At 48.5% G+C, this 24,244-nt stretch overlaps 1 protein-coding gene across 1 annotated transcript in view; it reads left to right on the top strand.

The window, feature by feature from the left end:
- Positions 1-463: 463 nt before the first annotated feature.
- The window catches only part of otop2 (otopetrin 2), a 43,347-nt gene continuing 19,566 nt past the window's right edge, over positions 464-24,244 (top strand). Inside the window, exons 1-4 of the mRNA XM_043715211.2 lie at positions 464-824; positions 2,160-2,296; positions 4,034-4,092; positions 10,400-10,527. Coding sequence (XP_043571146.2) covers positions 464-824; positions 2,160-2,296; positions 4,034-4,092; positions 10,400-10,527 — 685 coding nt within the window. The remainder of the gene's footprint in view (positions 825-2,159; positions 2,297-4,033; positions 4,093-10,399; positions 10,528-24,244) is intronic.

Here is a 24,244-nt window from a genome sequence, read left to right as displayed (position 1 = left end):
TAGTCAATGTTTATGACAATTATTGTGTTTTGCTGTGATTTGCAGAGGTTCTGTCTATAAATATGTCACACTGCCCTGTGTAGATACTCTGCTAATTTTGAGTCAGCGGGAACACTGACACAGACTAAACAGCCACTCACTTCCTAGGGGTAAGTCATTCGTTCAACAACACCAGGACTCGAAGTAGTGATGACAGCTTAGACCTCTCTGTAACAGTGTGACTGGCAGGTCTGGTGGGAATGGGCTGGGGGATACGTTAGAATGGACTGAGGGATGAGAATGGATTGGGGCTATCGTTGAGATAGGAAGATCCAGTGTATATTACGCTGAGCAGGGGCTGAAGGTGACCGTCCTGCTGTGAGGGAGGTGCTGGCCTGTTAGAAAACAGTTGGTGCCTGTTCCTGTGGCTGAGACTTCTTTCTGTCTGTTAATATTTCAGAATCTCCTCAGTCTCGCTGCGGAAATGATCGATGCCAGTGTGCTGACCAATGAGGCAGTGACCTCACATCTGGAAGTGGAATACGGACGGGGGAAGGGCCCTAACTCCCCCGAGTCAGTGCGAAGGGGGGCCCTGGAGGAGCCCAGACCAGGCTCCAGGCTGCTCTCTGGCCCAGTGGCTGTCAATGCCCTCTGTCTGGGCACAGCTCTGATCTGTGCAGGGGCTTTCAGTGAGGTGCCAGTGGGGCACACTGAGGTGCTGCTATCACTCACTGTCGTGATGGGCCTCGTTGTTGGTTGGATGCTGTTCTACGTTTTGTGTACTGCTCGGCAGAATGGAGTTATTGTTTCTGAGGACCCCCATGCTGGGCCAGTGTGGCTGAGAGGTATGAAAAAACAACTTCTTTAATAAAATCTTCACTCTCTGACAATTACTGAGAAGGTCCACACATATGTAGTCCCATTGATAAGGTGTTATCAGACTTAAGAATGGATCTCTCCTATGTTAGAGTTGATCTCTCTCTACACCTTCTCTGTAGCTGTAATACTGTAACCTGCACTCTGTTCTATTACCCGGATGTACTTGTGTAAGCTATGATCTGTCTGGATAGCACACAAAACCATACTTTTCACTGTATCTCAGTATATGCAACAATAATAAACCAAATCAATTTAAAGCAAACCAAATATCTATAAAGTTACATAAAATACCGAGAACAATAGTCTCCACACGTTCGCCTGCCCTTGAGCTCCCCTCTCCACCTGCACCTTTCAGGTCCATTGCACAGTTTGGAATTCTCGTCCTGCTCCCTCCCACTCCCACATTGAGAGGGGCTGGGGGAGAGGCAGGGGGATGGTCTCCAATGGTGACTGATCATTGGGCCTGACTGATGGATCCAAGGACTCTGCCCCTTCCCCAGGCTAGAAACAAGGCCTCTCTCACTGCCTTCCCTCGGGATCTTCCTGTGCCATATCACCTGGAAGAATTCTCCGCCCCGAGTTGGAAAGTCAATCCACGAAGCAACGTTGGAGCGAGAGGTCAAATGCCCCATTCACCCTCACGTCCAACAACATCCCAGGGATCGGGTCCAGTCAAGCCCAGATGTAAGTGCTCTTCAATCCTTCTCCCTACCTGGCCTCCCCAACCCCAGAGGTGCTCCGGGTGGAAGCCTGTTGCCTGGAGGAATGAACAATGTCGGCCGAGCCCATTACTAAAACTCTACAGAGTGTGAACCCAGGTTCCATTAGACAAGGCATGAAGTCTCATCTACCTGAAACATTAGAATCCCTTCAGAGTGGAAACAGGCCCTTCGGCCCAACCAGTCCACACCGACCCTCTGAAGAGTAACCCACCCAGACCCATTTCCCTCTGACTAATGCACCTAACCTACGGGCAATTTAGCATGGCCAATTCACCTAACCTGCACATCTTTGGACTGTGGGAGGAAACCGGAGCACCCGGAGGAAACCCACGCAGACACAGGGAGAATGTGCAAACTCCACACAGACTCCTGAGGCTGGGATCGAACCCAGGTCCCTGGCGCTGTGAGGCAGCAGAGCTAACCACTGAGCCACCCCAGCCAAGTTTCTCTCTTTCTGCAGACTCTGCCTGACTCGCTGATTGTTTCTAGCAGGCTGGGTTTACTTTGAGATCGTTGGCACCGGCAATGTTTGACGTTGGTCTCGGTCCCTGAGCCTCCGGTCTGTGTTCTGGTTTACAGGAGGCTTGCTGCTTTTTGGAGCTTGCAGTTTGCTGCTTGATGTCTTCAAGATTGTCCACGTTGCTGGGTTTAAAGGCTGTGAGCATCCCATTAAATTTCTGTTCCCCATCACTCAGCTCCTGTTCACGTTCATGCAGGTGAGTGATTTGCTGATCTGTGAGCTGATCTAAAGTAAAACAGATACTGGAAATCTGAAACAAAAGCAGAGATAGCTGGAGAAACTTGGCAGAGAGAGAAAGAGAAAGCAGAGTTCTCCTGATAGGTCACTGGACCTGTTTCTCTCTCTGCAGACGCTGCCAGACCTGCTGAGTTTCTCCAGCTATTTCTGTTTGACCTGTGACAGATGGACTGATCCGTGCCCCCAGCAGGGAACCGTGTCAGACCTGTAACAGAGATCACTACCCTAGCGCTGACGCTCCCCTGCAGATGGATGGTGGTGAGGGGGTGGGAGGTGGGTAATTCCTGTGAAATTCCTTCCCTGTTGCTCTGCATCGACGTTTTGTGCGCTATGGAAAGGGCCAACACTGATTGCTCTTGATCTGTGAGTTTGCAGGTTCAAGTGCCACTCCAGGATTTCAGCTCCATCACCTCAGCCTGACACTTGCCTGCAGCGTGTGGGCGTTCTGCACAGTTGGCTGAGATGTTAAAGTCTGTCTCTCTCAGGGGGATGTAAAACAACCGATGGAGTTTTGAAGATTGGGATAGTTTGTCATTGTCTAGTGTGGTTTGATGAACCGCTGAGACTGATTGGAAGATGGACATATTCATGAAGGGTTTGTTGGGTTTAAGCCAGCTGTAGAAATATGGGGAGCTTGGAATCAGTGGGCCTGGCCAGATTGGTTGTTAACAGGTCCAGGGGGTTGCAGTTCCTGACTCTCAGCACCTGTTCCACAGATACACTGCCCCAGTGTCCTTGGAGTGTCCATCAATACTCTCAATGCCTTTAGAGAGATGTGGACACTATGAGGAAGCAGAGTGTTTTATTTCCCCAGCTAACTGCATTGTGATTTAGCCCCTTCCCTCTCTCCTTTTCTCTCTCTCACTGCCTGGCAGCCCATTGGTTAGCACTGCTGCCTCACAGCGCCAGAGACCCGGGTTCAATTCCCGCCTCAGGCGACTGACTGTGTGGAGTTTGCACGTTCTCCCCGTGTCTGCGTGGGTTTCCTCCGGGTGCTCCAGTTTCCTCCCGCAGTCCAAAGATGTGCAGGTCAGGTGAATTGGCCGTGCTAAATTGCCCCTAGTGTTAGGTGAAGGGGTAAATGTAGGGGAATGGGTGGGTTGCGCTTCGGCGGGTCGGTGTGGACTTGCTGGGCTGAAGGGACTGTTTCCACACTGTAATGTAATCTAATCTAATCTAATTGGAGTGGACTTGATGGGCAGAATGGCCTGCTTCCGGACTGTAGGGATTCTATGATTCTGATGGTCTGCATTGCCCTTAATGGGCTTTGCATATAAATTAACCAACTGGAAAACATGAGTGATTTACTGCTGGTGGTTAATAGATAAAAGGGTACCATAGTGATTTACTGGTGGAATAAAGCATACAGTCTGGATACCAGTGAAGGTAATCAGTACAGTGAGTTTTATGGCCTGTGGTTTAGCTGAAATAAAGCTCTCACATCAAAGTGTGGAGTTGATTGCAAATGTAAATTATTTTGGATTATAATGTAGCTATATACAATGTCCTGATTGTCATAACCAAAATAAATTCTCTGGCTGTTATCACATTGCTCTTTGCTGTACCGAAACTTACATTTTCTTACATTACAGCAGTGGCTACACTTTAAAAAAGCACTTAATTGCCCAGTAGAAAGTCTTGAGGTCATGAAAGGTGCAAAATCAATGCAAGTTTTTCTTTTTGTTCCCTAATCTAGTCTTACTTCCTATGGGCCCATTCCAAAGACTGCATTCAACTCCATCAGGATGTCACAAGGTGAGTTTTGCTTCCTTTAAGTTCAGCTGTTCCCCCAGTTTCCGAAGGAAACAATGTCAGCCTGTAGGGGGCGACCAATGATTGGTCTTTGGGATAGAATGCAGCCATCTTTGCCAGGCCATTGGCTGATGACCAGGGAGATCTCAAAAGCTCCACCCTTTATCTCAGGAATCCCCGACCTTCCTGCACATGGAGGTTGACCAAACCGCTGGTCGGGGGGGGGATCCAAAATGAGGGGCCACAATCCCCATGTTAGAGGAGGGAAGTAGTAATTATTGCTGAAGAGTGGAAATCTGGAAATCGGGAGACTTATGAATGATGGGATTTGGAACTTTCAAGACTGGAATCTTGGGTTTCCATTGGGTATCCAGGGATATGGGGCAAAGGCAGATAAGAGGATCACCTAACTGAATAAAGGAACAGGTTTGAGGGGCTGAATGGCCATTTCCATTTTCTGAGGGATATAAAATAAGATGGTTGAGAGGTAAAGTTTTACATTGATGATGTTTAGTGAGTAGTGGAAGTGGATTATGAATGAATAGTTCCAAGTTTGTAATTGGTGTTGCCGACTTGGAGAACTGTGTCTTTCTGTCTCTCCCAGGACAGTTGTATGATGAGTCAGGTAGGTGCAGGGTCAAGAGTCAAGGGTTAAGAGCACAGTACAGGACAATACCAAATTAAAGAGGATGGGAAAGGTGTTTTAAATGAGGTGTTTATCAGGATAAATTTGGCCTTTAGGGAGAGTTAAGAATGGTTCAGGAGAAAGTTGAGGATTGACATTAGAAAGAGCAAATTAAACTTTCCTGGGGATGAATTGGCCATGTAAATGACATAGGGATTCCATAGGAGGTCAGTGGTCAGAGGTCAGAGGTCAATGAGAACCCAAAAGCAAAATATGTGCAGATACTGGAAATCTGAAATGGAAATAGCAAAATGCTGGAAAAGCTCAGCAGGTTTGGCAATGTGGATAGAAAGCGAAACAGAGATTACCTTTCGGATCTTTCCTCAGATCCACTGAACTTGGACAATGGGCACTTGTACAGACTGTTTCTCAAGGAGGCAGTGGTGCGGTGGGTTAGACTTGGGGAGGCTGCATTCCTCTTTTAAGATGAAAGCAATAGAAACAAAGACACAAAAAGCATAGAAACATAGAGGAGAGGAGCTGGGGTAGGCTCATCCATCCCCTCACGCCTGCTCCGCCATTCAATATGGTCATGGCTGATCATCGAGCTCAATATCCTAATCCCGCCCTCCCCCTTAACCCTTGAACGCTTTAGCCACACAAGGTACATCTATCTTTGTATTGAAAACACATCGTGTTCCTGGAATAGTGAATTCCATGGGTGAAGAAATTTCTCCTCATCACTGTCCTAAAAGATTTACCTCTTTATCGTAAAGCAATGACCCCTGGCTCTAGTCTCCCCCACCACTGGGAGCATCCTTCCTGCATTAACCATGTCTAGTCCTCCGAGTTTAAATTTGAGTGAATATAATCCCAACCAACACAGTCTGTCCTCACACACCAGTCCTGCCATCCCAGGAATCAATTAGGTAAACCTTTGCTGCCCTCCCTCTACAGCAGGGACATCCTTCCTCCGATAAGGAGACCTACATTGCTCACAGTATTCCAGCTGTGGCCTCATCAATTTCCTGTACAGTTGCAGTAAGATATCCTTGTTTCTGTACTCTCGCTGGGAAGGCCAACATACAATTTGCTGTCTTCACTGCCTGCTGGACCTGCACCCTTACTTTCAGCGACTGGCGCGCAAGGACACCCAGATCTTATTGAACATTTACAGCAATTTAAATAATCTGCCTTCCTGTTTTTGCTCCCAGAGTCTATATCATTTATCCACATTATATTATGTTTACCACATATTTGGCCACTCATCCAGCCTGTCCAAACTGTGCTGCAACGCCGCTGTCAACTTGTCACAGTTCACTAAATCATTAACAGATACTGTGGCTAGCTGGGGTTCCTGGTACCGATCTCTGCAGTACACTACTCGTCATTGCCTATCACCTGCCCTTTAATCTTTAGAATGGGTGGCCTGGTGGTTCAGTGGTTAGCACTGCTGCCTCACAGCGCCAGGGACCTGGGTTTGATTCCAGCCTCGGGTGACTGTCTGTGTGGAGTTTGCACGTTCTCCCTGTGTCTGCATGGGTTTCCTCTGGGTGCTCTGGTTTCCTCACACAGTCCAAAGATGTGCAGTGAATTGACCATGCTAAATTGCCCATAGTTTAAGTGCATTAGTCAGAGGGGAAATGGATCTGGGCGGGTTATTCTTCACACAGTTAGTGTGGACTTGTTGGGCCGAAGAGCCTGTTTCCACACTGTAGGGAATCTAATGATTTGGAAAAAGACCCATTTATTCCCAGTCTTTGTTTCCTGCCTGCGAACCAATTTTCTATCCATCGCAATACCCTATCCCCAACCTTATGGCTTTAATTTCACACATTGAATACTCATGTGGAACTTTGTGGAAAGCCTTCTAAGAATCCAAACAAGCCACAGCCTCTGGCTCCTCTGATCAATTATACTAGTTGCGTCCTCAATGAAACTAGATTAATCAATATGATTTTCCCTTAAGGTTTTCATGAAGATCTGTAGCTCAGGTTGGGGATGAGGTAGTTGGTTAGCTTGCTGAAATGCTAGGGTTATCGTGCATTAAAAAAAAGCAAAAGGGACAGAACAACAGCACTTCATGGAGGTCACATTGATGATGATGTTACCCAGCATGGTAATGAAACATCTGCACAGTAGCCCAACAGCTCAGAGAGCTAACCAACTGCTTCATGATTTTCCCTTTGTAAATCCAGGCTGACTGCGTCTGGTTCTATCACTGTTTTCTAAGTGCATCGCTATAAAATCCTTGAAAATGGACTCTAGCATCTTCCCCAGTACCGATTTCAGACTCGCTGATCTATAATTTCCTGGTTTCTCTCTACCTCCTTTTTTAAATAGTAAGGTTACATTAGCTGCCCTTCAATCTGCAGGGACTGTTCCAGAGTCTGAAGAACCTCAGAAGTTGACTACTGATGTACTCTGGGATTTGGGTTATCAGGCACTGTGGATTATCAGCCCTCAATCCCATCCAACACCATTTCTCTACTAAGGCAGATTTGGTTGTTCCTCCTTCTCACTAAACCCTACTTTCCCATCATTTCTGCTATGTTATTTGAGATCTCCATCATGAAGGCAGGGAGTAAACCACGAATTTACTTTGGCGGCCATTTCTTTGTTCTTCATTGTAAAGTTCCCTGTTTCTGACTGTAAGGGATCTACATTAGTTTTCACCAATCTTTTTTCTTTGTGTACCTTGTTGAAACTTTTACAGTTGTCTCTAACATTCCTTGCAAGCTTCCTTTCATATTCTATTTTCCCTCCTTAGTCAATCCCATGGTCCTCCTTTGCCGACTTCTAAACTGTTCCCAAGCTTCAGCTCTATTGTTTTCCTTTCAGCTACCTTCATAAGTCGTGGTTTGGCCAATGTTCTCTTTGCACTTTTGCACCAGACAGGAATAAACAATATTTTAATTGATCCATTCTCTCTTTGAATATTTGCCATTGCCAACCTGTTGTCATTCCTTTCAATAATCTCCCAAACCATAGTCCACTCACACCTCATACCATCGTCATTACCCTTATTAAGGTTCAGGGCCCAGGTCTCAGAATCAACTACCTCCCTCTCCATCCTGATAAAGAATCCTGTCATATTATGGTCGCTCATCCCCAAGAGATCTCTGTCAGCAACATTACCAATTTATTCCTTTCTTTCTGCATCACATCCAGTCTAAGATGACCTGTTCTCTAGTTGGTTCCTCAACATATTGGTGCAGAAAACCATCCCATATACACTCTAAGAGTTCCTCCTCTATGGTATTGTGACCGAGTTGATTTGCACAGTCTGTATGCAGATTAAAGTCACCCATAATTACAGATGTTCTGTTACCCCATACGTCTCTGATTTCCTGATTAATGCCATTCCCAACATCCTCATGTTTAGGTATCTATATACCACCCTCACTAATGTTTTTTGTCCCTTGGTATTTCTCACTTCTCACACTGATTGGACATTGTCTGTGCTGATATATAAACACAATATTGTGTTTATATTTTCTTTAACCAGTAATGCAACTCCACCGCCTTTTCCTTTTAGTCTGTCCTTCCCAAATACTGAATACCCCGAGATGTTCAGTTCCCATCTCTGGTCATCCTGCAGCCATGTCTCGGTAATTCCCAACTATTCCATACCTGTTTATATCTATTTCTGTGATTAATTCATCCACATTGTTTCGAGTACTCCATGCACTCAGGCACAAAGCATGATTTTTTAAGGTTCCTCTCCCGTTCCAGCTATTTATTTACTGTGGCCTTGTTTGGTTCTGGCCTTTGAGACCTCTGTGTGTCGCTTCACTTATTTCCCTTCGTGTCTTCTGTTCTTGCCCCCGTCTGCTGATTCCTTGTATAGATTCCCATCCCCTGCCAAGTTAGTTTAAATCCTCCCCAATCAGGCTAGCAAATACCAGGCCAGCAGTCCCGGTCCTGCCCAGTGGTAACATGTCCAGTTTGACCTGGTCTCACCTGCCCACAAAAACCAATCCTAACGACCCGGGAATCTGAACCCCTCCCCCACCCAGCACCGCACCATTCTCATTGACCACTTGAACAGTAAGCTGATGAGTGGATCATCTGAATGAGGACTGAATGTGTGCACTAAGGGTATAAGTGGAAGGCCCAGACAGTAGTAAGGCTTCTTGGACGAGGTCATCGGCATAGAGAAGGATCAGAGCAGGCGAGTGATGAGAGTCTGGGAGAAACCAGGTCATTGGAGGATAAACCATCAAATACAACAGAGGACAGGCAAGGAGAGAAACACATTGACCACGTGTTGGAAACCATGCAGCTTTGGGCTGTACAATGTCAGGTTGGGGTGGATTTCAAGACAAAGACTCAATGAATCATCCATGTGTTGAAAGTTGATGGTGTTTGAAAATAGGAGGTCAACGTCGGGCTTTTTAGACAGACACAAGAGACATTTAGACAGACACAAGAACAGGAAGTGAATAAAGGGATACAGAATACGTGCAGGGATTAGTTTAGAATGATGTCATGATCAGTACAGACATGGTGACCGAAGGGCCTGTGCTGTGTCAGCAGTGAAGGGTCACTCCAGAAGGTGATATTGAGTCCAGAATGAAGCTACCTCAGATCAGAACATTCACTGGCTGAAGAACTGACAATGAACCCTCAGGGTGGTTCAGGGGCAAGTGAAATAAAGCTGCTGGAGGCCAGGGAAGAATTCTCTCACCTTGTTGTTTCTGATTGGGAATCCTCTCTGGGACAATGGCTAAGGCCTCACTTGCTCCATTCTGTTGGTTTGGATTGGGAGAAAGCCTGAGCTGATCAGCCCATGGAGTAGTTTAATCACGACCATGATATGGTCAGGAGTCAGCAGCAAGGCTTTGGTTGGGTAGGTCCTGCCCACATTGATCAGAAACACCAAACTTAGACATTACATTAGGCAGACAGTTCAGTCTCCACATCTCCCAGTTTCATATTAGGCAATGGTCACTCACTCACTCACTCGTTCACTCACACTCACTGACTCACTTTCACTAACTCTCACTCACTCACTCACTCTCACACACCCACTCTCACACATTCACTAACTCTCACTCAATTGCTCACTATCACTCACTCGCTCACTCACTCACTCACACACTCTCACTCTCACTCACTCACTGTCACTCACTCACCCACCCAGGAGCAGGAGATAATCACTATCTGTCCTTGAGTTTGTTAATAGGAGGTATGTTACACCGTGGCCACAGGCCACCCTGGATTCTGCAATCAGATGTTGAAGCCCCACCTTGTGTTCAGTCTGTTCCACAGCTGTGAATCATCCCATAATCTGCAATCTCCTACCGACCCCAGCCCTTCCAGCAGCCCACACCCAGCAGCACCCCTGCTACATGCTCTTTGTGAGTCTGACTCTGAGCTCAAAAGTAATCTCACCTGACAGGCCCTTACAATAGTTTAAAGTGGACAGGATAAAGCAACCTCTAGAACTTATATCCTTTATTAAACTGTCTTCAAAACTCAGAATATTAACTAACCTTTTCTCACTGAGTCCAATCTCCCCAACGTTGCTGAAATCTTCCTTCATATTCTTGATGTAGCCCAGTGAGATATTCCTCTCCAAATACAATTGTAAATCCATATCTTCGCTTCACCTTCGTGTCCCAGTGTGCAGTGCATTCTCTGCCCAGGTTATGATAATCCTCACAAGTGTGTTTTTTGCAGGTTTGGGTTGGCTCTGTCCTTGGTCTGTAACTTGTTGCTGTGGATGGAAGCTGTGACAGAAGAGTCTCTGCATCAGACCGGGCCAGCGGGTGAGAAACATCATGAGAACAGGAGTCACACCCAGACAGGTAACTGTCCCACCCACCCCCACAGCAATGAAAGCTCATCGCTCCTCAGTGTCTACAGGACAGGGACAGCACTGTTCCCATCAAATACTCCCAGGACACGGACAGCACAGGGTTAGATACAGAGTAAACCTTCCTCTACACTGTCCCCAGTCAAACACTCCCAGGACTATGACAGCATGGGGCGAGACACAAAGGAGTCTCGAAAAGGCATTCCTAGGGTGGGCATTGAGTTGGATTAGTTCCCAGGTGTATCCATCTGTTGACTCAATGCATTCACATGATGAAGCTGACAGTGGTCGGACTGGAATTGAGGTCAGTAGAATGCTCATTGGCAGAGATCATTGACAATAATAATTAGTAGTGAATCCCATCAGTACAGTACCCCAGTGTTATACAGAGACAGACCTGTCCCCACCAGTACTGTAACCCAATGTTATACAGAGACAGACCTGTACCCACCAGTACTATACCCCAGTGTTATACAGAGACAGATCTGTCCCCACCAGTACTCTACCCCAGTGTTACACAGAGACAGACCTGCCCCCACCATTACTATACCCCAGTGTAATAAAGGGACAGACCTGTCCCCACCAGTACTGTACCTCAGTGTTATAAAGGGACAGACCTGTCCCCACCAGTACTGTACCCCAGTGTTATACAGTGACAGACCTGTCCCCACCAGTACGGTACTCCAGTGTTATACAGTGACAGACCTGTCCCCACCAGTACAGTACTCCAGTGTTACACAGAGACAGACCTGCCCCCACCAGTACTGTACCCCAGTGTTACACAGAGACAGACCATGTCCCCACCAGTACTGAACCCCAATGTTACATAGAGACAGACCTGTCCCCACCAATACTGTACCCAAGTGTTACACAGAGACAGACCTGCCCCCACCAGTACTGTACCCCAGTGTTACACAGTGACAGACCTGTCCCCATCAGTAGTGTACCTTAGTGTTGTACAGTGACAGAGCAGTCCCCACCAATACTATACCCCAGTGTTATACATTGACAGACCTGTCCGCACCAGTACTGTACCCCAGTGTTATACAGTGACAGACCTGTCCCCACCAGTACTGTACCCCAGTGTTATACAGCAACAGACGTGTCCCCACCAGTATTGTACCCCAGTGTTATACAGCAACAGACGTGTCCCCACCAGTACTGTACCTCAGTGTTATACAGTGACAGACCTGTCCCCATCAGTACTGTACCCTAGTGTTATACACCAACAGACCTGTCCCCACCAGTACTGTATCCCAGTGTTATACATTTACTGACCTGTCCCCACCAGTACTGTACCCCAGTGTTATACAGTGACAGACCTGTCCCCACCAGTACTGTACCCCAGTGTTATACACAGACTGACCTGTGCCCACCAGTACTGAACCCCAGTGTTATACAGTGACTGACCTGTCCCCACTAGTACTGTATCCCAGTGTTATATAGCAATAGAACAGTCCCCACCAGTACTGAATCCCACTGTTATACAGTGACGGACCTGTCCCCATCAGTACTTTACCCCAGTGTTATACAGCAATAGACCTGTCCCCATCAGTATTGTACTCCAGTGTTACACAGAGACAGACCTGCATCAACCAGTGCCTCACCCCAGTGTTATACAGTGACAGACATGTCCCTGTTAGTGCTGTATTGCAATGTTATGCAGGGACTGACCTGTCCCCACCAATACTGTACCCCAGTGTGATACTGTGACAGACCTGTGCCCACAAGTACTGAACTCCAGTGTTGTACAGGGACAGACCAGTCCCCACCAGTACTGTACCCCAGTGTTATACAGGGACAGACCTGTCCACCCCAGTACTGTACCTCAGTGTTATACAGGGACAGACCTGTCCCCACCAGTACTGTATGACCAGTGTTATACAGTAACGACCTGTCCCCATCAGTACTGTACCCCAGTGTTATACAGTGACAGACGAGTCTTCACCAGTACTGTACCCCAGTGTTATACAATGACAGTCCTGTCCCCACCAGTACTGTACTCCAGTGTTATACACTGACAGACCTGTCCCCACCAGTACTGTACTCCAGTGTTATACACTGACAGACCTGTCCCCACCAGTAGCGTACCCCGGTGTTATAAAGCAACACATCTGTCCCCACAAGAACTGTACCCCAGTATTAAATAGTGACTAATCTGTCCCCACCAATACTGTACACCAGTGTTATACAGTGACAGGTATGTCCCCACCTGTACTATATGCCAGTGTTATAGAGTGACAGACCAGTCCGCACCAGTACTGTACCACAGTGTTCTACACAGACAGACCTATCCACATCAGTACTGTACCCCAGTGTTATACAGCAACAGACGTGTCCCCACCAGTACTGTACCTCAGTGTTATACAGTGACAGACCTGTCCCCATCAGTACTGTACCCTAGTGTTATACACCAACAGACCTGTCCCCACCAGTACTGTATCCCAGTGTTATACATTTACTGACCTGAACCCACCAGTACTGTACCCCAGGGTTATACAGTGACAGACATGTCCCTGTTAGTGCTGTATTGCAATGTTATGCAGGGACTGACCTGTCCCCACCAATACTGTACCCCAGTGTGATACTGTGACAGACCTGTGCCCACAAGTACTGAACTCCAGTGTTGTACAGGGACAGACCAGTCCCCACCAGTACTGTACCCCAGTGTTATACAGGGACAGACCTGTCCCCCCCAGTACTGTACCTCAGTGTTATACAGGGACCGACCTGACCCCACCAGTACTGTACCCCAGTGTTATACAGTGACAGACCTGTCCCCACCAGTACTGTACCACAGTATTAAACAGAGACTAACCTGTCCCCACAAAGACTGTACCCCAGTGTTATACAGTTACAGACCTGTCCCCACCAGTACTGTACCCCAGTGTTATACAGTGACAGACCTGTCCCCACCAGTACTGTACCCCAGTGTTATACAGTGACAGACCTGTCCCCACCAGTACTGTACCCCAGTGTTATACAGTGACTGACCTGTCCCCACTAGTACTGTATCCCAGTGTTATATAGCAATAGAACATTCCCCACCAGTACTGCATCCCAATGTTATTCAGTGACAGACCCGTCCCCATCAGTACTGTACCCCAGTGTTATACAGCAACAGTCGTGTCCCCACCAGTATTGTACCCCAGTGTTATACAGCAACAGACGTGTCCCCACCAGTACTGTACCCCAGTGTTATACAGTGACAGACCTGTCCCCACCAGTACTGTGCCCCAGTGTTATACAGTGACAGACCTGTCCCCATCAGTACTGTACCCCAGTGTTATACAGTGACAGACCTGTCCCCATCAGTACTGTACCCTAGTGTTATACACACACAGACCTGTCCCCACCAGTACTGTATCCCAGTGTTATACATTTACTGACCTGTGTCCACCAATACTGTACCCCAGGGTTATACAGTGACTGACCTGTCCCCACCAGTACTGTACACCAGTGTTATACACAGACAGATCTGTCCCCACCAGTACTGTTCCCCAGTGTTATACAGGGACAGACCTGTCCCCACCAGTACTGTACCCCAATGTTATACAGTGACAGACCTGTCCCCAACAGTACTGTACCCCAGTGTTATAAAGCAACACACCTGTCCCCACCAGTAGTGTACCCCTGTATTAAACAGTGACTATCCTGTCCCCACCAATACTGTACACCAGTGTTATACAGGGACAGACCTGTCCCCACCAGTACTGTACACCAGTGTTATACAGTGACAGGTATGTCCCCACCAGTACTGTACCCCAGTGTTATATAGCAATAGAACAGTCCCCACCAGTACTGGATCCCACTGTTATACAGTGACAGACCTGTCCACACCAGTACTGTACACCAGTGTTATACAGTGACAGACCTGTCCCCACCAGTACTGTACACCAGTGTTATACAGTGACAGACCTGTCCCCACCAGTACTGTATCCCAGTGTTATACATTTACTGACCTGTCCCCATCAGTACTGTACCCCAGTGTTATACAGTGACAGACCTGTCGCCACCAGTACTGTACCCCAGTGTTATACAGTAACAGACCAGTCTTTACCAGTATTGTACCCTAGTGTTATACAGCAACCGACATGTCCCCACCAGTACTGTAACCCAGTGTTATACAGTGACAGACCTGTCCCCATCAGTACTGTACCCTAGTGTTTTCCACCAACAGACCTGTCCCCACCAGTACTGTACCCCAGTGTTATACAGTGACAGACCAGTCTTTGCCAGTATTGTACACCAGTATTATACAGTGACAGACCTGTCCCCACCAGTACTGTACCCCAGTGTTATACAGCAACAGACGTGTCCCCACCAGTACTGTACCCCAGTGTTATACAGTGACAGACCAGTCTTCACCAGTACTGTACCCCAGTGTTATACAGTGACAGACCTGTCCCCACCAGTACTGTACCCCACTGTTATACAGTGACTGACCTGTCCCCACCAGTACTCTACCACAGTGTTATACAGTGACTGACCTGTCCCTACCAGTACTGTACCCCAGTGTTATACAGTGACAGACCTGTCGACACCAGTACTGTACCCCAGTGTTATACAGTGACAGATCTGTCCCCATCAGTACTGTACCCTAGTGTTTTCCACCAACAGACCTGTCCCCACCACTACTGTACCCGAGTGTTATACAGTGACAGACCTGTCCCCATCAGTACTGTACCCCAGTGTTATACAGCAACAGACCTGTCCCCACCAGTACTGTATCCCAGTGTTATACATTTACTGACCTGTCCCCACCAGTACTGTACCCCAGTGTTATACAGTGACAGACCTGTCCCCACCAGTACTGTACACCAGTGTTATACAGTGACTGACCTGTCCCCACCAGTACTCTACCCCAGTGTTATACAGTGACAGACCTGTCCCCATCAGTACTGTACCCTAGTGTTTTCCACCAACAGACCTGTCCCCATCAGTACTGTACCCCAGGGTTATACAGTGACTGACCTGTCCCCACCAGTACTGTACACTAGTGTTATACACAGACTGACCTGTCCCCACCAGTACTGTTCCCCAATGTTATACATTGACAGACCTGTCCCCAACAGTACTGTACCCCAGTGTTATAAAGCAACACACCTGTCCCCACCAGTACTGTACCCAGTATTAAACAGTGACTATCCTGTCCCCACTAATACTGTACACCAGTGTTATACAGTGACAGGTATGTCCCCACCAATACTATACCCCACTGTTACACAGTGACAGACCTGCCTCCATCAGTACTGTATCCCAGTGTTACACAGTGACCGACCTCTCCCCACCAGTATTGGATCCTAGTGTTATACAGCAACAGACGTGTCCCCATCAATACTGTACCCCAGTGTTATACAGTGACAGACCTGTCCCCACCAGTACTGTACCCCAGTGTTATACAGTGACTGTCTTGTCCCCATCAGTACTGTACCCCAGTGTTAAACAGTGACAGACATTTTCCCAGCAGTATTGTATCCCAGTGTTATACAGCAACAGACCTGTCCCCGCCAGTACTGTACCCCAGTGTTATACAGTGACAGACCTGTCCCTACCAGTACTGTACCCCAGTGTTATACAGTGACAGACCTGTCCCTACCAGTACTGGCTCCCACTGTTATACAGTGACAGACCTGTCCCCACCAGTACTGTGCCCCAGTGTTATACAGCAACAGACCTGTCCCCATCAGTACTGTACCCCAGTGTTATACAGCAATAGACCTGTCCCCATCAGTATTGTACCCCAGTGTTACACAGAGATAGATCTGCCCCAACCAGTACGTCACCCCAGGGTTATACAGTGACAGGCATGTCCCTGTTAGTGCTGTATTGCAATGTTATACCTGTCCCCACCAATACTGACCCCAGTGTGATACTGTGACAGACCTGTCCCCTCAAGTACTGAACGCCAGTGTTGTACAGGGACAGACCTGTCCCCACCAGTACTGCACCCCAGTGTTATACAGGGACCGACATGTCCCCACCAGTACTGTCCCCCAGTGTAAAACAGTGACAGACCTGTCCCCACCAGTACTGTACCCCAGTATTAAACAGTGACGAACCTGTCCCCACAAACACTGTACACCCGTGTTATACAGTGACTGATCTGTCCCCACTAGTACAGTTTCCCAGTGTTATATAGCAACAGACCTGTCCCCGCCTGTACTGTACCACAGTGTTATACAATGACAGACCTGTCCCCACCATTACTGTACCCCAGTGTCATACAGGGACTGACCTGCTTCCATCAGTACTGTACACCAGTGTTATACAGTGACAGACTTTTTCCCAGCAGTATTGTAACCCAGTGTTATACAGCAACAGACCTGTCCCCACCAGTACTGTACCCCAGTGTGATAGAGTGACAGACCTGTCCCCACCAGTACTGTACCCCCGTGTTATACAGTGACTGACCTGTCCCCACTAGTACTGTATCCCAGAGTTATATAGCAATAGAACAGTTCCCACCAATACTGCACCCCAGTGTTATACAGTGCCAGACCTGTCCGCACCAGTACTGTACCCCAGTGTTATACAGCAACAGACCTGTCCCCAACAGTACTGTACCACAGTGTTATACAATGACTGACCGTCCCCATCAGTACTGTACCCCAGAGTTATATAGTGACAGACCTATCCCCACCCGTAATGTACCCCAGTGTTAGACAGTGACTGACATGTCCCCATCAGTACTGTACCCCAGTGTTATACAGTGACTGACATGTCCCCATCAGTACTGTACCCCAGTGTTATACAGTGACTGAAATGTCCCCACCAATACTGTACCCGAGTGTAAAGCAGTGACAGACCTGTCCCCACCAGTATGATACCCCAGTGTTATACAGTGACAGACGTGTCCCCACCAGTACTGTACCCCAGTGTTATACAGGGACATACCTGTCCCCACCGGTACTGTACCCCAGTGTTATACAGTAACAGACCTGTCCCCACTAGTACTGCTTCCCAGTGTTATATAGCAATAGAACATTCCCCACCAGTACCTTATCCCACTGTTATACAGTGACAGACCTGTTCCCACGAGTACTACTTCCCAGTGTTATATAGCAATAGAACATTCCCCACCAGTATCTTATCCCACTGTTATACAGTGACAGACCTGTTCCCACGAGTACTACTTCCCAGTGTTATATAGCAATAGAACATTCCCCACCAGTACCTTATCCCACTGTTATACAGTGACAGACCTGTCCGCACCAGTTCTGTACCCCAGTCTTATACAGTAACGGACCTGTCCCCACCAATACTGTACCCCAGTGTTATACAGTGACAGACGAGTCTTCACCAGGATTGTACCCCAGTGTTATACAAGGACAGACCTGTCACCACCAGTACTGTACCCCAGTGTTATACAGTGACAGATCTGTCCCCATCAGTACTGTACCCCAGTGTTATACACCAACAGACCTGTCCCCACCAATACTGTACCCCAGTGTTACACAGTGACAGACCTGTCCCCACCAGTACTGTACCCCAGTGTTAGACAGTGACGGACCTGTCCCCACCAGTACTGTACCCCAGTGTTATACAGGGACAGACCTGTCCCCACCAGTACTGTACACCAGTGTTATACAGTGACAGTCCTGTCCCCATAAAATACTGTACCCCAGGGTTATACAGCGACAGAGCTGTCCCCTCCAGTACTGTGCCCCAGTGTTATACAGTGACAGTCCTGTCCCCATAAAATACTGTACCCCAGTGTTACACAGTGACGGACCTGTCCCCATCAGTACTGTACCCCAGGGTTATACAGCGACAGAGCTGTCCTCACCAGGATTGTACCCCAGTGTTATACAGTGACTCACCTGTCCCCACCAGTAGTGTACCCCAGTGTTATACAGCGACAGACCTGCCCCCACCATTACTGTACCCCAGTGTTATCCAGTGACAGACCTGTCCCCACCAGTACTGTACCCCAGTGTTATACACCAACAGACCTGTCCCCACCAATACTGTACCCCAGTGTTACACAGTGACAGACCTGTCCCCACCAGTTTTGTACCCCAGTGTTAAACAGCAACAGACCTGTCCCCACCAGTACTGTACCCCAGTGTTATACAGGAACAGATGTGTCCCCACCAGTACTGTACCCCAGTGTTATACAGTGACGGACCTGTCCCCACCAGTACTGTACCCCAGTGTTATACAGGGACAGACCTGTCCCCACCAGTACTGTACACCAGTGTTATACAGTGACAGTCCTGTCCCCACCAGTACTGTACCCCACTGTTATAAAGGGACAGACCTGTCCCCACCAATACTGTACCCCAGTGTTATACAGCAACAGACCTGTCCCCAACAGTACTGTACCCCAGTGTTATACAGTGACAGACCTGTCCCTACCAGTACTGTACCCCATTGTTATACAGTGACAGACCTGTCCCCACAAGTACTGCACCCCAGTGTTATATATTGACTGACCTGTCCCCATCAGTACTGTACCCCAGTGTTATACAGTGACAGACCTGTCCCCACCAGGACTGTATCCCAGTGTTATACTGTGACAGACCTGTCCCCACCAGGACTGGATCCCAGTGTTATACAGTGACAGTCCTGTCCCCATAAAATACTGCACCCCAGTGTTATACAGTGACAGACCTGTCCCCATCAGTACTGTACCCCAGTGTTATACAGCAACAGACCTGTCACCACCAGTACTGTACCCCACTGTTATAAAGGGACAGACCTGTCCCCACCAATACTGTACCCCAGTGTTATACAGCAACAGACCTGTCCCCAACAGTACTGTACCCCAGTGTTATACAGTGACAGACCTGTCCCTACCAGTACTGTACCCCATTGTTATACAGTGACAGACCTGTCCCCACAAGTACTGCACCCCAGTGTTATACAGTGACTAACCTGTCCCCATCAGTACTGTACCCCAGTGTTATACAGTGACAGTCCTGTCCCCATAAAATACTGTACCCCAGGGTTATACAGCGACAGAGCTGTCCCCTCCAGTACTGTGCCCCAGTGTTATACAGTGACAGTCCTGTCCCCATAAAATACTGTACCCCCGTGTTACACAGTGACGGACCTGTCCCCATCATTACTGTACCCCAGGGTTATACAGCGACAGAGCTGTCCTCACCAGGACTGTACCCCAGTGTTATACAGTGACTCACCTGTCCGCACCAGTAGTGTACCCCAGTGTTACACAGTGACGGACCTGTCCCCACCAGTACTGTACCCCAGTGTTATACAGTGACAGACCTGTCCCCACCAGTACTGTATCCCACTGTTATACAGTGACAGACCTGTCCCCACCAGTACTGTACCCCACTGTTATACGGTGACTGACCTTTCCCCACCAGTACTGTACCCCAGTGTTATACACAGACAGACCTGTCCCCACCAGCACTGTACCCCAGTGTTATACACAGACAGACTTGTCCCCACCAGTACTCTACCACATTGTTATACAGTGACTGACATCTCCCCACTAGTACTGCACCCCAGTGTTATACAGTCACAGACCTGTCCCCACCAGTGTTATACTGTGACAGACCTGTCCCCACAAGTACTGTACGCCAGTGTTATACAGTGACAGACCTGTCCCCACTAGTACTGTATCCCAGTGTTATATAGCAATAGAAGAGTCCCCACCAGTACTGCACCCCAGTGTTATACAGTCAAAGACCTGTCCCCACCAGTACTGCACCCCAGTGTTATACAGTGAATGACCTGTCCCCATCAGTACTGTACCCCAGTGTTATACAGTGACAGACCTGTCCCCACCAGGACTGTATCCCAGTGTTATACTGTGACAGACCTGTCCCCACCAGGACTGGATCCCAGTGTTATACAGCAACAGACCTGTCCCCACCAGTACTGAACCCCAGTGTTATACAGTGACAGTCCTGTCCCCATAAAATACTGCACCCCAGTGTTATACAGTGACAGACCTGTCCCCATCAGTACTGTACCCCAGTGTTATACAGCAACAGACCTGTCACCACCAGTACTGTACCCCACTGTTATAAAGTGACAGACCTGTCCCCACCAATACTGTACCCCAGTGTTATACAGCAACAGACCTGTCCCCAACAGTACTGTACCCCAGTGTTATACAGTGACAGACCTGTCCCTACCAGTACTGTACCCCATTGTTATACAGTGACAGACCTGTCCCCACAAGTACTGCACCTCAGTGTTATACAGTGACTAACCTGTCCCCATCAGTACTGTACCCCAGTGTTATACAGTGACAGACCTGTCTCCACCAGTACTGTGCCCCAGTGTTATACAGTGACAGTCCTGTCCCCATACAATACTGTACCCCAGTGTTACACAGTGACGGACCTGTCCCCACCAGTTGTGTACCCCAGTGTTATACAGCGACAGACCTGCCCCCACCATTACTGTACCCCAGTCTTATCCAGTGACAGACCTGTCCCCACCAGTACTGTACCCCAGTGTTATACAGCAACAGACCTGTCCCCACCAGTACTGTACCCCAGTGTTATACAGTGAATGACCTGTCCCCACCAATACTGTACCCCAGTGTTATACAGTGACAGATCTGTCCCCACCAGGACTGTATCCCAGTGTTATACTGTGGCAGACCTGTCCCCACCAGGACTGTATCCCAGTGTTATACCGCAACAGACCTGTCCCCACCAGTACTGAACCCCAGTGTTATACAGTGACAGTCCTGTCCCCATAAAATACTGCACCCCAGTGTTATACAGTGACAGACCTGTCCCCATCAGTACTGTACCCCAGTGTTATACAGCAACAGACCTGTCACCACCAGTACTGTACCCCACTGTTATAAAGGGACAGACCTGTCCCCACCAATACTGTACCCCAGTGTTATACAGCAACAGACCTGTCCCCAACAGTACTGTACCCCAGTGTTATACAGTGACAGACCTGTCCCTACCAGTACTGTACCCCATTGTTATACAGTGACAGACCTGTCCCCACAAGTACTGCACCCCAGTGTTATATATTGACTGACCTGTCCCCATCAGTACTGTACCCCAGTGTTATACAGTGACAGACCTGTCCCGACCAGGACTGTATCCCAGTGTTATACTATGACAGACCTGTCCCCACCAGGACTGTATCCCAGTGTTATACAGCAACAGACCTGTCCCCACCAGTACTGAACCCCAGTGTTATACAGTGACAGTCCTGTCCCCATAAAATACTGCACCCTAGTGTTATACAGTGACAGACCTGTCCCCACCAGTAGTGTACCCCAGTATTACACAGTGACGGACCTGTCCACACCAGTACTGAACCCCAGGGCTATACAGTGATAGACCTGTCCCCACCAGTACTGTACCCCACTGTTATACAGTGACAGACCTGTCCCTACCAGTACTGTACCCCAGGGTTATACAGTGACAGACCTGTCCCCACCAGTACTGTACCCCACTGTTATACAGTGACAGACCTGTCCCCACCAGTACTGTACCCCACTGTTATACGGTGACTGACCTTTCCCCACCAGTACTGTACCCCAGTGTTATACACAGACAGACCTGTCCCCACCAGTACTGTACCCCAGTGTTATACACAGACAGACTTGTCCCCACCAGTACTCTACCACATTGTTTTACAGTGACTGACCTCTCCCCACTAGTACTGTATCCCAGTGTTATATAGCAATAGAACTGTCCCCACCAGTACTGCACCCCAGTGTTATACAGGGACAGACCTGTCCCCACCAGTACTGCACCCCAGTGTTAGACAGTCACAGACCTGTCCCCACCAGTACTGTACCCCAGTGTTATACAGGGACAGACCTGTCCCCACCAGTACTGCACCCCAGTGTTATACAGTCACAGACCTGTCCCCACCAGTACTGTACCCCAGTGTTATACAGGGACAGACCTGTCCCCACCAGTACTGCACCCCAGTGTTATACAGTCACAGACCTGTCCCCACCAGTACTGCACCCCAGTGTTATACAGGGACAGACCTGTCCCCACCAGTACTGTACCCCAGTGTTATACAGTGACTGACCTGTCCCCACCAGTACTGTACCCCAGTGTTATACAGTCACAGACCTGTCCCCATCAGTACTGTACCCCAGTGTTATACAGCAACAGACCTGTCACCACCAGTACTGTACCCCACTGTTATACAGTGACTGACCTGTCCCCACCAATACTGTACCCCAGTGTTATACAGCAACAGACCTGTCCCCAACAGTACTGTACCCCAGTGTTATAAAGTGACAGACCTGTCCCTACCAGTACTGTACCCCATTGTTATACAGTGACAGACCTGTCCCCACAAGTACTGCACCCCAGTGTTATACAGTGACTAACCTGTCCCCATCAGTACTGTACCCCAGTGTTATACAGTGACAGTCCTGTCCCCATAAAATACTGTACCCCAGGGTTATACAGCGACAGAGCTGTCCCCTCCAGTACTGTGCCCCAGTGTTATACAGTGACAGTCCTGTCCCCATAAAATACTGTACCCCAGTGTTACACAGTGACGGACCTGTCCCCATCATTACTGTGCCCCAGGGTTATACAGCGACAGAGCTGTCCTCACCAGGACTGTACTCCAGTGTTATACAGTGACTCACCTGTCCCCACCAGTAGTGTACCCCAGTGTTACACAGTGACGGACCTGTCCCCACCAGTACTGTACCCCAGGGTTATACAGTGACAGACCTGTCCCCACCAGTACTGTATCCCACTGTTATACAGTGACAGACCTGTCCCCACCAGTACTGTACCCCACTGTTATACGGTGACTGACCTTTCCCCACCAGTACTGTACCCCAGTGTTATACACAGACAGACCTGTCCCCACCAGCACTGTACCCCAGTGTTATACACAGACAGACTTGTCCCCACCAGTACTCTACCACATTGTTATACAGTGACTGACATCTCCCCACTAGTACTGCACCCCAGTGTAATACAGTCACAGACCTGTCCCCACCAGTGTTATACTGTGACAGACCTGTCCCCACCAGTACTGTACGCCAGTGTTATACAGTGACAGACCTGTCCCCACTAGTACTGTATCCCAGTGTTATATAGCAATAGAAGAGTCCCCACCAGTACTGCACCCCAGTGTTATACAGTCACAGACCTGTCCCCACCAGTACTGCACCCCAGTGTTATACAGTGACTGACCTGTCCCCACCAGTAACGTTCCCCAGTGTTATTCAGTGACAGACCTGTCCCCGCCAATACTGTACCCCAGTGTTATACAGCAACAGACCTGCCCCCACCAGTACTGTACCCCAGTGGTATACAGTGACAGACCTGTCTCCATCAGTACTGTACGCCAGTATTATAAAGCAACACACCTGTCCCCGACAGTACTGTACCCCAGTATTCAACAGTGACTATCCTGTCCCCACCAATACTGTACACCAGTGGTATACAGTGACAGGTATGTCCCCACCAATACTATACCCCACTGTTAAACAGTGACAGACCTACCTCCATCAGTATTGTATCCCAGTGTTATACAGTGACAGACCTGTCCCCACCAGTACTGTACCCCAGTGTTATACAGTGACAGACCTGTCCCCACCAGTATTGTACTCCAGTGTTACACAGAGACAGACCTGCCCCAACCAGTACCTCACCCCAGTGTTATACAGTGACAGACCTGTCCCCACTAGTACTGTATCCCAGTATTATATAGCAATAGAACATTCCCCACCAGTACTGGATCCCACTGTTATATAGTGACAGAATTTTCCC

The sequence above is a fragment of the Chiloscyllium plagiosum genome, unplaced genomic scaffold (genome assembly GCF_037043375.1).
Source record: "Chiloscyllium plagiosum isolate Xiang-an unplaced genomic scaffold, Cpla_swu_hap1 HiC_scaffold_25, whole genome shotgun sequence".
In the NCBI taxonomy this organism is placed as follows: domain Eukaryota; kingdom Metazoa; phylum Chordata; class Chondrichthyes; order Orectolobiformes; family Hemiscylliidae; genus Chiloscyllium; species Chiloscyllium plagiosum.
The sequence above is the reverse complement of the archived record's forward strand: the minus strand, read 5'-3'. Positions and strand labels throughout refer to the sequence as shown.